At 41.5% G+C, this 13381-nt stretch overlaps 1 protein-coding gene across 4 annotated transcripts in view; it reads left to right on the top strand.

Annotated features, from left to right (window-relative positions):
* The first annotated feature begins 669 nt into the window (after positions 1–669).
* Positions 670–13381, top strand: part of SLC2A12 (solute carrier family 2 member 12) — a 33688-nt gene continuing 20976 nt past the window's right edge. For 2 of the 4 annotated variants that reach the window (XM_009688855.2, XM_009688856.2), the window contains exons 1-2: positions 670–1011; positions 8357–9679. In XM_009688855.2, coding sequence (XP_009687150.2) covers positions 870–1011; positions 8357–9679 — 1465 coding nt within the window. In that variant the 5' untranslated portion in view covers positions 670–869. Of the gene's footprint in view, positions 1188–8356; positions 9680–13381 lie in introns of all 4 variants that reach the window. The other 2 variants (XM_068938368.1, XM_009688857.2) reach the window with 2 other exon arrangements.

The following is a 13381-nucleotide window of genomic DNA, read 5'->3' as shown; positions in this document are numbered from 1 at the left end:
CAGCTCTTCCCTTGTTGCAACTGGGACTGTATAAACTGGCCCGTCCCGGTGGTTCATCTCTGCCCGCCTCAGCCCTTCCCCTCCTGCTCTGTCCACCCTCTGCCCGCTGCTTCTCCTGAAGCTGGTAGGGACTGCGTGACTCCTAGCAACTCTTAAAAACCAAGCCCTTTTTGACTCAGTACAACTGAAACTGTCTCAGTTTTCCCACAAATAATTGTCATGGCAGAGAGGGTGGACTGTCTTTTTATTTTCTTGTAAAACAGCATATGCATCTACAGCATGAAAAAATATATCGTCACAACTCCTACCTTTCCCAACCGCACAGGACTGACATCGCTCTTTTCTCCTCTCTGCTATTTCTCACCACAACTTGCTCACAATCTAAAAGAGTGAAGTAATGCCGTGTCTGTGTGTTCAGCATCCGAACTTCAGCTGACACAGCACACACCTCAAATCCTCCCCTTCCGTGCTCCTTTTCTGTTAAAAACTATGTATTTGAACACGAGAAAGAGAGAGAGAGATCCTTTAAGCAAATGGGCAAAGAATATGCACTGAGTTCTGTGTGAATGTCTCAGCGCTCCAACTATTTGTTAAAAGGCAAAAGCAATACTTCCGACAGACGGCCCTCCCCTCGCCTGCAATAGGCTCCCAAGAATAGCAACAGCCTGTGTCACTGGAAAGGGCAAAGCCTGCTGAAATAGCAGCAAAGTTGTTCACAAACCACTTTGCGGTTTGCATTCGGTTTCAGCCAGCTTCACTAACTTGCTGCCATGAGAAAAATAACCCGTGTGCCCCTCACCAGCTGGGGAAGGGCCGCTGCCTGGTGAAGCGCTCCGTGCCCAAGGTGCAACGGCAGCACTGGGGTGGCGATGGCACCTGGGCAGAGCACGGAGGACCTCAGCCAGCAGCACCAGGCAACGGGAGCAGGGGAGGATGAGGATGACAGCAGAGGCAACCACCACGGCAGCAGCAGCAGCAGCAGCAACCTCCGCAAGCCTTCTGCTCCGTCAGGTAAAGCGGCAGGACCTGAACGCCAGCTGTCAGTGAGTGTAGCTGCTGCTCGGGTTCGAAGAAAAATAGCGTGGCAAAGCTAAGGGAGTCTCAGTGCACGTTGGCTCAATTTCTAAAAGTGCAAGAGGGGGAAAATGTGAATAAAGAAGGAAATGCCAGCTTTGCTGTGAAAGAAGGTATATGTGATACTTTTCCCAAGAGGCCTCAGTCCTACTGTTCATGCATGCGTTGTCTGTTGTTTAAATCTTTTTTCTTTATGAAGTTTAGTCACCTGAAAAATCAGTCAACCCACTGCCATCTAAGATGACGATGCTGCTCCAATCCTTGCGTGCTTTGGATCAGTTCAGCCTATTACACTGAAATTCAGGGAAGCCACAGAGTACAAAGAGCATCACACCTGCTCATGCAGGGGGAAATTGCGGGGGTACTTCCTCCTGTCTTTTTTTCCCATAGCATTTCATAAAAGAAACAGGGTTTCTGTGTTTACACGCTGAAAAATCAACTGTAGATTTTTTTTCTGAACAAGATTTTTGAGTGCTGAAGCCAAATTTCATAGCTCTTCACCTCTGCTGCTCTTCATGCAGTGTTTTCTCTGAGTTACAGCATGTTTTTGCATCTCAAGTCTCTTTTACTGATGATGAGATCAAGGGCAAATGACCTACACTTGTGACATTTCTCACCCAGAAGACAGCTGTGCCCAAAGAGGAAAGCCTTGTTTTAAGCCAGAAGTGACTAGGTCCTGAGCGAGTTTTGTTCACTTAAAAATGAATGAACTGACTAACCCATGTATGTTCGGATACCACAGGCACAAATGCTTTGTTGGAGTATGATAGTGATCAGTCCAGCAACATCTACTGATACCTGGGAGCAGAGGAAGCAGAGGTTTATCAAAGCAGAAAGCGAGTTAGCATGCAGACGTACTTAACATTACCTTAGGATATAAGGGGAGCAGCCTAGATTATTACAGGATGGTGTTATCAAAGGGAAGCACAGCAGCTAAAATACACAGCAAAGTTACTGCAGCACAGGGGCTACAGTTAGAAGAGTACATGCAAAGTACACAGCTGGCCTTACCCTCAGAAATTAAAGCAGTAATCCAAGAAATAATTACCTACTTCGGTATTAAAGAACTTGTTGATTCTTACTGGAAAAAACAAAACTCATTTAATGTAACGAAGGACCGAGCTGCCTGTTGACATAGGGAAAATACATGGGAGAGCGCAAAGAGAGATGGACTAACTGGGTCTGTCCAGGACCTAGCTCTATCTAGCTCTATGTCCTGTCCATAGCTCTATCTTTCCAGCAGTTCCAGGATGCTTTTGTTCGTGAAATTTGAATATTACTCACACAGCACATTCATCTGGTTTACCGTGTACGAAGTACACAATTGCCACTATCTAGTTCCCACTGTCACAGAAATTTAGATGTGTGAAAACGTATCATACGTGAGCTTCCTTTGCCTTTTTTTTTAGTCCAGTTTATAGCCTTTCACACTTGGGTGGGAGGAGTCAAATTTAACAGTCAAGACACCACCTGGCCCTGACACCATTTTTGGGCAAACTTAATATTTTCTGATATTTTCCAGATCTGTTTGCAACATAATTTTGTCCCAATCCTGTAATTTGTTTCATCCTCTAAGTTCTTATTGGATAACTATTTTAGACTCCAGGCCAAACTTCTAGATTAAAAAAGTTAGTTCAGCAGTATCCTTGTTAATAAAAAATGAACCTGTTGATCGACCAGCTCTAAAGAAACCTTTCACATACAGAAGAATATATCAAACAGACAGATGACTAACGTTTTATCTCTTTGCACCACACAGCTGGAAGACACAGAAAAGATGATTATGACAACACGGCAAAGGCCATGATAGTGTGAAAATAGGATAATGCCCTTTCATACAAGAAGCAAAACCATGATTTAAGTATGCAGCCATATCCAACACAAACCATTATATATTTATCCTATGAAACCATGTGACCCACTTGCTATACATGTGTTAGCAAAACGCTGTCCTAGAAACAATTTAGGGAATTTTAAGCACTATTTCCCTGTAAAGGTAAACTTTTTGTATGTCAGTCAGCACTCAGATGGAGAAGAAATGAGCCCTTAAAATTGCTTCACATTTATTTTCAGATACAGGTGCTGTAGTTTTAAGATTTACCATGGACAAAAGTAGATGCCTTGATCTACTGAAGAGGAAGATCCCATGCTGTGGCTTCATATCTGTGCAAAGTACTCAGCCACCTCACGAATTCCCAAGTGCCTGACCCGTGCTTATTAAACAAGGACTACTAGAACTTGGTCTTGCGTTCCAAACATCTAAATAGACCAAATAAAGCCCAAGAATTAAACAGCCTAATTCAATCTCCCTGGAAAAATACTTTCCTTCTCTCCTAAACTGTGAAATTTCTCACTCCAAATTACACCTAAGGCAACAAAAGAAGGCACCGTGTTGGCAGAGACAGTTTATTCCTCTCCTATTAAAATAGACTGTATTTGCACATGTCGTATAAAGAGATAACCCCCCTGCCCTCACGCACACTCTGCCGCTAGACTTTTCTGTTTACACACTGAATGTTCTCTTGGGGGAAAGGAGGGATGGAGGAAAGAAAAACAGAACGCTTTCTGCACCAAAGAAACCTCCATACCTGGGCTAACGTGGCGTCTGAGGCTGCCACAGTGAGTGGAAAAGGACGCCGAGACACCTTTCACCGTAACTCCTGCGCAGGAAGGGAGGGAAGAGTGCTCTTTCCCAGCTCAGACTCCCTGTAAACCTTCCCTGGCAAAGATCATTTATCCATAATGCTCGTAAAATACATGCAGAGGCCAATATTTTGCCTTTGGAAGGATAGTATTTCCCCAAGTATGTGCTTGAAAATAAGTAGAAAGGGGCACACCCTTGCTAACATCTTTGCTTCCAACATCCAGTCCCAGAAGCAGAACATGGTGCTATACTATGACTGCAGTTGGTCTCCCTTTCAGGCACAAAGCATAAACATTTCCAGCAAACTTTCTTAAAGATAAGTTTGTTTGCCAAGTAGTGCTGCTTTTGACCTGAGTAACAGTGGTGAGAAACCATTTTGTTTACATGGAGAAACTAACAAATAGACTTTCCAATCACTTGTTACATACCAGCTACACACCCGTTAACTACGGTGTTTATTGCAGGCAAAAGGAGAAATTTCTCTGGAAGCCATCATTAAAATATTTTTTTTCCCTTGGGCTGCACACTGCCATGTATTTTTCAGGCATCTCATAAAAATAAGAGGAACATAAGTTTTGAGAAGCTTTTTTTTTTAAAGGAATGCCTAAGAACTGCCAGAAATATCATTTAAAATGACACTTAAAAGGATTGTGAGTACAACTACTGCAACGTGCTTTATCTTGAAATGTTAAAGCAAAACACATGCTGAAGTCAAAGGGAATTTTGTCTGGAGAAAGAGTGTGAAGGAAAACTGAGCAGAGATTTCGGCGTTTAAGTCACTAGGCAATTCTGAGCAGGCAGGTCTCAGGTACAGTGAATGAGATCACTCCCAGTTACAATAAAACCTCCTAGTGGTATAAGGCTGAAAACTCTACGGCCTTGAGTGCCTCACTAGCAACTTTCCAGGTTTCCAAGCTGCATCTCCCGCTTGTACAGTCTCTCTGATTAAAAATTAAATTATCACCACCATAGCACTGATCTGAGGACTACAGGCTGAGGAGAGGACAGTCTAGGTCATAAAGAACAGTGCTGATGACAGACTCCTTTCAGATATTTGACTTGTCACTGTATTTTTGACTAAGAAACTAGAACCATACAACACTGACATGTCACACATCAGAAGATTAAAACCAATGTAGGATACAGATTTTACAGTATAAACAGGAGAGGCACCCCACGCTGCTGTTTTTCTGCTGGAGATCCTTAAACACGGGTTTTGTCCCTCTGTTAATTGAGATTTTTATCAATTGCCTGGAAGAAGATAATCATGGATAATAATATTTGCAGGTGATGAAGGTGATGGGTGAGTAAAAAATGGTATATGTCACTGGCTGAATGAAATTTGGATGGCTTAGTCTGCTGACTACAAGTGAATGTGATGGCTGGAGTTCCTCTTGGCTAACTTTAGACATCTGCATCTGAGCAAACCATGCAGATTCCTCTTATAGTCAATGGAGAAAAATAAGCATTTGACCTATTTTAAACATCTAGAAGTGCCTATTTTTTGCGAGTGATTACAGAAGTCTAGACAAGCAATAGTTCTCTTATGGTTAGGTAAGTCGAACCCCTCCTTCCTATGTATTTTAACACAGCAAAATACAGAGCAATTTGCATTCCTAAGTAGGATACAAAAATGCAGGCCTTATTTAAAGCAAAGGGAGTGTCCTGAAAAGAACCCTGTCAGAAAAGAAACTGGTTGTCCTGAAGAGTAATCAGCTGCAGATGAGTTCCTGTCACTGCTGTGAGAATCCATAGACAAAGGAAAGCCTTGCACCGCAGGGAAATCTGCACCAGGAGTGGGACAAATAAGGAAACTTTGTATTTCACACTGAGCAGCTACTGCAGGAATACTGGGTCCAGTTCACAATTTATTAGAGAAACTGATAGTCTGGGGAGAGTTTAGAGAACAGGGCTTTGGATAGGTAAGAGACTGGTAAACTTGTGAAGACTCACAAACCAAGGAGGTATCTGTGGGATGACTTGGTGACAGGCAATCATGATGTACTTATGAACAAAGATAAGGGTAGGAAAATGGAGAACAGGATCTGATGGCTGGAAATCAAAGCTGCAGAAATTAAGTCTAGAAATACTTTAAAGATATTTTACAGTGAAAACAATTAACCAGTGGAACAACTTACAACTTAAGGACATTGATTTTCATTCACTAGCATTTTTTAAATCAAAACTGAATATTACATGGCCTAGTTGAATAAAAAGTCATTTAGATATGTCCAAAGTGTGGTACAGTGCTGTTCAGAAGTGTCAGACTCGATGATGACAATGGTCTCTCTTGATTTCATACTATATAAATCAAAGCAAAATCTTAGGTTAAATCTACATAGTTCAGTGAAGTGAAATACAGGGATATCCGAGCAAGCACAAGTATCGGCCCTGAGCAGCAGTGTGGTTTATTCTGGACCGAGCCCTGGGATAAAACTAACAATATTGCTTCTGATACCCAAGCTCATTCATTAAGCACAACACTATGTTTTACCAGACCTGATTTGCAGCCAGGACTCCTTGGAAGGATGTATTTTCCAGATCTGGTAATACATAGCAAGCAGGCAAATTAAAAAGGCAAAAAGAGGGAGGGAGAAAGTAGTTTCTACAATGATAAAACGCATATTTGAGTGCATGTGTTGGAGAATGGAGCACGGGTAACTCAAAGCAGCTTCACTGAAGTCAAGAGTACTTCCACCAGAGGTCTAGCTCACAATGGAACCTTGTACTAAACCCAGTTTAAATTAAGTGCAATGGTCTTGGATATTGCACACATAAAAGAAGAAAAAGCTTTAGATATAATACAGCCACGGGCGACAGCAATAAAAAAGATTTTTACATCACCAGAGTATCTTGCAAATTCATTTTTCATAAAGTTATGTCCTGTAAGTCTTACAACTTGTCCCTTCTCTGTCACAGTAAATCTGCCCACCACCCCCCATCTTCTGAAAGACTTTTCACAATACTCCCGTATCCCCCATGTTTTTGTGGCCCATCACAGCAAAATCCTGTTTTACCTGTCTCTGGTGTTTCAGCCACCAGAGCACAGAAGAGGATTGCATGCAGGGAGTGATCCTGGGCTCACACCACTAGCCAAGTGGTATCTGGGAGTTGTTAGAAGAGTGCTAGGAGGCATGGAGCACAATGATGACAGTACCATGCTAACAGTTTCACAAGACAGGTCGTCCTGTTCTAGGGTCCAAGCCTGTGCTAGTTTAGTGGTACAGACATATCCCAAGGGTCTCTCTCTTTCTCTCCTAAAAATTTTATTTAGAAATGTAATAAACTCTCTCAAATGAGACTGATTCTCACCATTGTGCTCAAAAGTTATCAGCAAGAAGCATCCGGCAGTCAGCATGATCAAAGAGCCTTAATGCCTTAGAAAAACAAGCTAAAAATAAACAAAGCCTAGCATCGTAAGTTAGACCTTATACCACTTTCCAGCTAAGGAAGTACTCGTTTCAGGAGAATTAACTGAAATATGGACTTTGTTATGCTGCAAAAGTCACCTCTCCTCAGACACATGCTATCTCTCCAAATAACTAGAAAACCAGAAATCAGTTTATTCCTTTCCTAGTTGTGTGGCAGCCAGCTTCATAGTGAGAGGAAAATCATGCTGAGAGAAAGAACAAACCCAACAATAACAAACTGAAATATTTGCCTCAAAGTTTAGGGTGCAAAGGCTTCACAGTTAGTAGAGTATGATCAGTTAAATCTATCTTGCAATAATAAACAATGACTCGTAGTTGTATAAAATGAGTTTATTTTAAAGCGGACATTCAAAGGCATATAATCTCCACTTGGTTTATTATTTTCACCATCTATTTTTTTATTCCTGACATTATGGCCATTATAAACTATGCAGGATATCTGATCTTGATATTCCAAAGAATCTGAGATTAGTAATGAACAAAGTCCACAGAGTTCATGAATTTGTACCTCAAAGACTAGTTTCCCTAGAACATGCAGGCTATCTTGATCAGCCTAGAGGTCAGTGGATGAGCTTCCATATGGCAAAGAAACACCCCTGGCACCAGCAGCAACCATCGCATCCTCAGGTGAAGCAAAGGAATTAGCAAATGGTGAAGGAAAACTTACCTTATTGCTTATTCAAGTCAGGGTTGAGGCAGTTTGCCTGGAAATTAATGCTTTCCTTGCCCATGGTGCACTAGCTGGGTGAACACGACCTGATGGGCTACACAGTTTACTCTTTTCTGTGGCCCCTCAGTTGAGCACATGAAAAATACTGAGAATGTCTCAAGGCAAAAATTGCTTTCTTACCCAAAAGTTTGTATTGTCAATGTTGCCTGTTGCAATGATATTTTGAGGTAGAAGATTTACTTATTTAAAGCCTTACCAAAACCATATTGACTAGTTAGATCAGGAGCCGAAAAGCATTACCATTAAAGAGGAAATTATAAGAATTAGAAATTTTATATATATATATAGTTGCTTTCAAAACCAACACCTTTTATGTGGCCACTTCTCCTGGGTTCATATGCAATAAACTGCTTTGCCTAAAAGTTAAAATAAGCTTTTTAGGACTGGTATATAAAATAACCTTCATATTAGTTGTCAGAGAGTTTCAAAAATCACACCTTAGATTTTAAGTTTTTTTTTCTTTTTCTCTAATTTCAGGCTTTGGAACATTTACTTTCCTGTCATCTGTGATTGCTGCCGTAAGTGGACTTCTGATGGGTTATGAGCTGGGACTTATCTCTGGAGCTCTTCTTCAGATGAGCAACATACTATTGCTCTCTTGCAAAGAACAGGAAATAGTTGTAAGTTCCCTTCTTTTTGGGGCCTTATTTGCATCCCTTACTGGTGGATTCCTGATAGACCGATTTGGAAGGAGATTTGCTATTATTATTGCATCTTCTTTACTTGTTTTGGGGAGTCTGATCTTACTGCCCTATGAATCCTATGGAATACTTATTGTGGGACGGATTGCCATAGGTATTTCCATATCATTATCATCAATTGCTACATGTGTATATATTGCTGAGATCGCCCCACAGCACAGAAGAGGCCTTCTTGTGTCTTTAAATGAACTCATGATTGTGATAGGCATTCTTTTTGCCTATATTTCAAATTATGCATTTGCCAGTGTATCTCATGGCTGGAAATATATGTTTGGCCTTGTGATTCCATTAGGTGCCTTGCAAGCTATTGCCATGTATTTCCTTCCTCCAAGTCCCCGGTTTCTTGTTATGAAAAATAATGATGAAGCTGCAAGAAAAGTACTGGAGAGGCTACGGGAAACTTCAGATGCTACCAAAGAACTTACTGTGATCAAGTCTTCCTTGAAAGATGAACATCAGTATAGTTTCTTGGACCTATTTCGTTCAAAAAACAACATGAGGGCCCGAATGTTGGTAGGACTTACTCTAGTCTTTTTTGTGCAAACAACTGGACAACCTAACATTTTATTTTATGCATCTACTGTTTTGAAGTCAGTTGGGTTCCAAAGCAATGAAGCTGCTAGTTTGGCTTCTACTGGAGTTGGAGTGGTTAAAGTGGTGAGCACAGTCCCAGCCACAGTGTTTGTGGATCAACTTGGAAGTAAAACATTTCTCTGTATTGGCTCTTCTGTTATGGCAGTAGCATTGGTCACCATGGGGTTAGTGAACCGTAACATACATGTGAATTTCACCAATGTCTGTAAAAGCCAGTCTCTGGAGGATTCCTTTCTTCATAGCCCAGGAAACCTGAGCAGTCTCACCAATGACAGTCTCAAGGACCTCTTTGCTAGTATGGCTTCACAGGAAAGAATATCATTCAACATGCAGAGAAAGCCCGACATTGCCAGGATAGGAGAACAGAACAGGACTGCGCTGGCAGGGGGCAAAAGCACTACAGGATCTCACACGGAAAGCGGGGAAGTTCCTGTTGTTCTGAAATGGCTCTCACTGGCCAGCCTACTTGCTTATGTTGCTGCATTTTCCATAGGTCTTGGACCAAGTAAGTGTTTCATTTTTTTTCATATTTTCATAAATCTTTGTAATGATTTATTTGCAAGTGAATTATCTCCTGGTATGAGATGCCCAGATTGGCATCAGGTAATTCTCAATCCAGGCAAAGCAGCGTTTTCTGCTAATATGCACTCGTCTTGTTACAGAAAGGCCTGGCATGTACTGTTTAGGAGGAGGTCCTGCCCATTGAGGTCAATGACTTCATCTGCCTTGCAACCTTTCACCTTCAGTGAAATTAAGAACTAGTGTGAACTTTGTACAGCAAAATTATGGAACCTCAGGCTCTCTCTTCTATTCTATTGTGTCCTTACATTCGAAAGGTTAAGATGTAGGCCTTTGCTGTTGCTAGCTCATAAACCCAACATAATGATGAGCTATAGACCTCTCTATGGTATGGCCCCCTCAACTCCATGAAATGTCAGCATATCTGAGTTCAGCTGAGGATCCAGCCCTCTGAAAATATAATGGTCTTCAGGTATAGCTAAGAAATTCAAGGCATCACAGTTCATGAGGAAGCGTTAGTATCATTGCCACTACTGATACTGAACGCTACAAATGGCAGAGTGCAAACAGAGTCACTGTACAATCAACAAGGCGCTATTCTAGCTACCATCATTCTTCAGGATCCCCACTTCCCTCAGAGAACATTTCTGACATTCCCAGGCAGTAGGAATCAAATCTTTTCCTCCTTTTTTTTTTTTGAATAGTACTTGCATATTTTTTAACCTTCAAAGGGCTGATTTTTTAAGCCACGCTGCAAAAGAAATATGCACGGAGTCCATTATTTATTAACAGACTTTATGTACTTTTGTGCACTGGTTCAAACTTGCCTTGCAAACATACTGTACTCCTGCTGCTGTATTATGATAAAAAGCTTGCCACAAGAATGAAACCTAACAATCGCCCTAACAGCAACTCCCCAGCAGTATTTATTTATTTTAAACATTACTCACTGGGAGGGCTGTGCGAGACAAACATTCATTGCCAGGGCAGCAAGTCTGACAACGTTATTGCAGCATTATTCCCTTCTTTTCAGACCTTCTTGAGCTGGATTCTGCTCTCAGTGACATAGCTGCAAAACCAGGGGTGCATTCCTGAAAATAAAATGTTACTCGAGCTTTTACCTGGTGTTTAAGGGGCACATATTCAGACTTGGACTCCTGTTGAAAGCTGCTTTCCTGATGATGTGGCTATAAATAGGTTCCTTGTCATTTGGGGTAGCATGATATGTTGTTAACGATAATGACGTTCACTTCCTTGTGGGCTGCAGGAACTGAGGTGCCTTTGCCATATTAATCTGACATACTCCCGTGCTCACTTTCTGACCTCGTTCTTGACAGAGAGCACAGATGCTCTAGATATGCAAATAGGAGGGAACAGGTACCACCTCAGCTCCAGCATACTAAAATCGATGATACAGCCATGGTGAGGGAATAAAGTGGGTTTAAACTGAAGGATGCATCTGTGTAGCAAGTAAAGGCCAGGTTTTCCAAGAGAGAAACAGATGCCTCAAAATGCAGATAAGCACTTGCAAGATACTTCCATACCTTTAAAAATTCAGCGTTCAGTTAAAACTGACAACGTATAGAAAATGCAAAGATAAGAGAGTCAACAAATTGCTGGAATCTGCAAAGGATCTATTGTAATTGCATAGTCTGGGTTGGACAGGGAGGTTGTGGTTTTTGTTTCATATCTAGCCTTCAACATTTTCTGCTTGGAGTCCAAAGCCTTGAATGTATTTTAAGAGCCTAGATTTCTTATCTTTAAGTGTTCCTTTCTTATTGTAAAGAATAAACCGAACCCTTTGTGTTATATGAAATAAACAGTTTGAACATGTTTATGTTATTCATCTTCTAAAGCTGGTCTGTGGTCTGGAGCAGACCATTGGCCACTGTCTATTCTGCAGAGGGAATGAGGCTTCCAGGCTGCAGCGCAGCCAGCTCGTTCAGCCACACAATGCCCCGGGACCTCGGGCGCAGAGGCATTAAAATCTCACCAGCACCACTATATTTTCAACCCAAATGCCTCGGGCTCTGCATTATGTCGGCCTGCTCTGCTGGCTGAGGAGAAAGAGGTGCTGGGATGTTTCTGTTCATAATCTATAGACCAAAGCTGACTCTTTCAGACACAGAGCAGAAAGTTTCTTACTCTTTTCCCCACCTCACCAGGCCATTTCTGTGAGAAATTCTGCTGCTTTATTTTAAATGAATGCTACATTGCCGTAGGTGAGGATAAAGGAGAGCATATGTAAGCACCATTAGAAAATGGCACACTCTTCATAGGACAGATCATGCAACCTGAGCTCTATCATCTTTTAATTACTTTTTCTTTGTATTTTCCTTCCTTTTTTAGGATAGTTGAAGAGCTAGTTACAGGCCAGACTTGCACAGTAGACATTTGTAAATGTCAGTTTCTTCCATGGTTTTTCCTTTGTTCTCAAATTATTTGAAATAACTGGATTTTTTAATGGACTGAACATACACTAAATATATTTATTGTCATTTATCAAAGCACGCAGGCAGCACAGTGATGAGCCCTCAATGAAAATAGACAGTGACAGATAAAAGCCAATTTTGCATTATAAAAGAATTCACAGACTAGCGAGCATCTGCTTAATCTCTTTTTTGATTCTAGGGTACTCTATATTTATCTCAACCCTTAGGCAAGATAAGAGGACTATTTCTGCTGCTCTGTTTTGGATTAATTATGTTTGATGAAATGCATCCAACTGCTTGGTTCACACTCAGTTGCACACAATTATTAGGATGTTTTATAGGTGCAACAAGTCAATGTTGCATCACACTGCAGAACAGCACAGACTGTCTCCCCAGGAGTGTTTACAAAGGCATTTCAAGGTAGTTATTAGCTAAGAGGACTTACCTGACACCCATCTTTGCCTTGAGTTACCTTTGTCTTTGTATCAGAAAGGTCAAATGAGGATGAACTGCTCTTGTCAGGGAAAGATACTTGCAAAGCCCATAAGAAATATCAATCTGGCTGCAGCGTGGAGGGTGAGGAGTGTGAGGGGGACTGTTGATTGATTTCAGTGAATGTCTGCAAGGAGAGGCAGTCTCCTGCGGTCAGGCGTATGAACAGGCCATATGCAGAGGGAGGGACACGGGAAATCTGAGCCTCACAGGAATGATGTTACACCTTGCACAGGGTGCAGAGAGCACAGTCTAATAACGTGAATGCAGTGCAGAGGTAGATCACCAAAGCTAAAAGTTAAATATGACCCTGGAAATGAATTTAACATGAAGAAAACACAGAAATTATTTTAGTCACAGCCAGGACTACATATGACCACCTGCTAAATGACGCAGAATTCACTAAAATAGTTGCAGAACAGCTCATTTGTGAGATGTTAAGTTCAAAACATTGGGAGAGGCAAAATATGGTGGTCCTTTCTTATAAAGAAAGTGGTCACCACTGTTTGATGCAACATACAGAGAATTAGAAAACAGGACAGCCAGACTTCTGCAGTATCAGACTTATTTTCCAAAACAAGGCTCGTGGGTTTCTTTGAGCTGGATGTAGCATGTGCAAGAGAATTCTCCATATAAATAACTGTAGGGCACCTTCAGCCTGCCCGAAACAGTGTGGGTGCCCAAAACCCTGGTGCTTTCCTCACCCACCTGACAAATAAAATCCAGTTCTGGTATAGGATGGCACCTATTTACTGAAGACCTGA

Source organism: Struthio camelus, chromosome 3 (assembly GCF_040807025.1).
Source record: "Struthio camelus isolate bStrCam1 chromosome 3, bStrCam1.hap1, whole genome shotgun sequence".
NCBI lineage: Eukaryota > Metazoa > Chordata > Aves > Struthioniformes > Struthionidae > Struthio > Struthio camelus.
The sequence above is the reverse complement of the archived record's forward strand: the minus strand, read 5'-3'. Positions and strand labels throughout refer to the sequence as shown.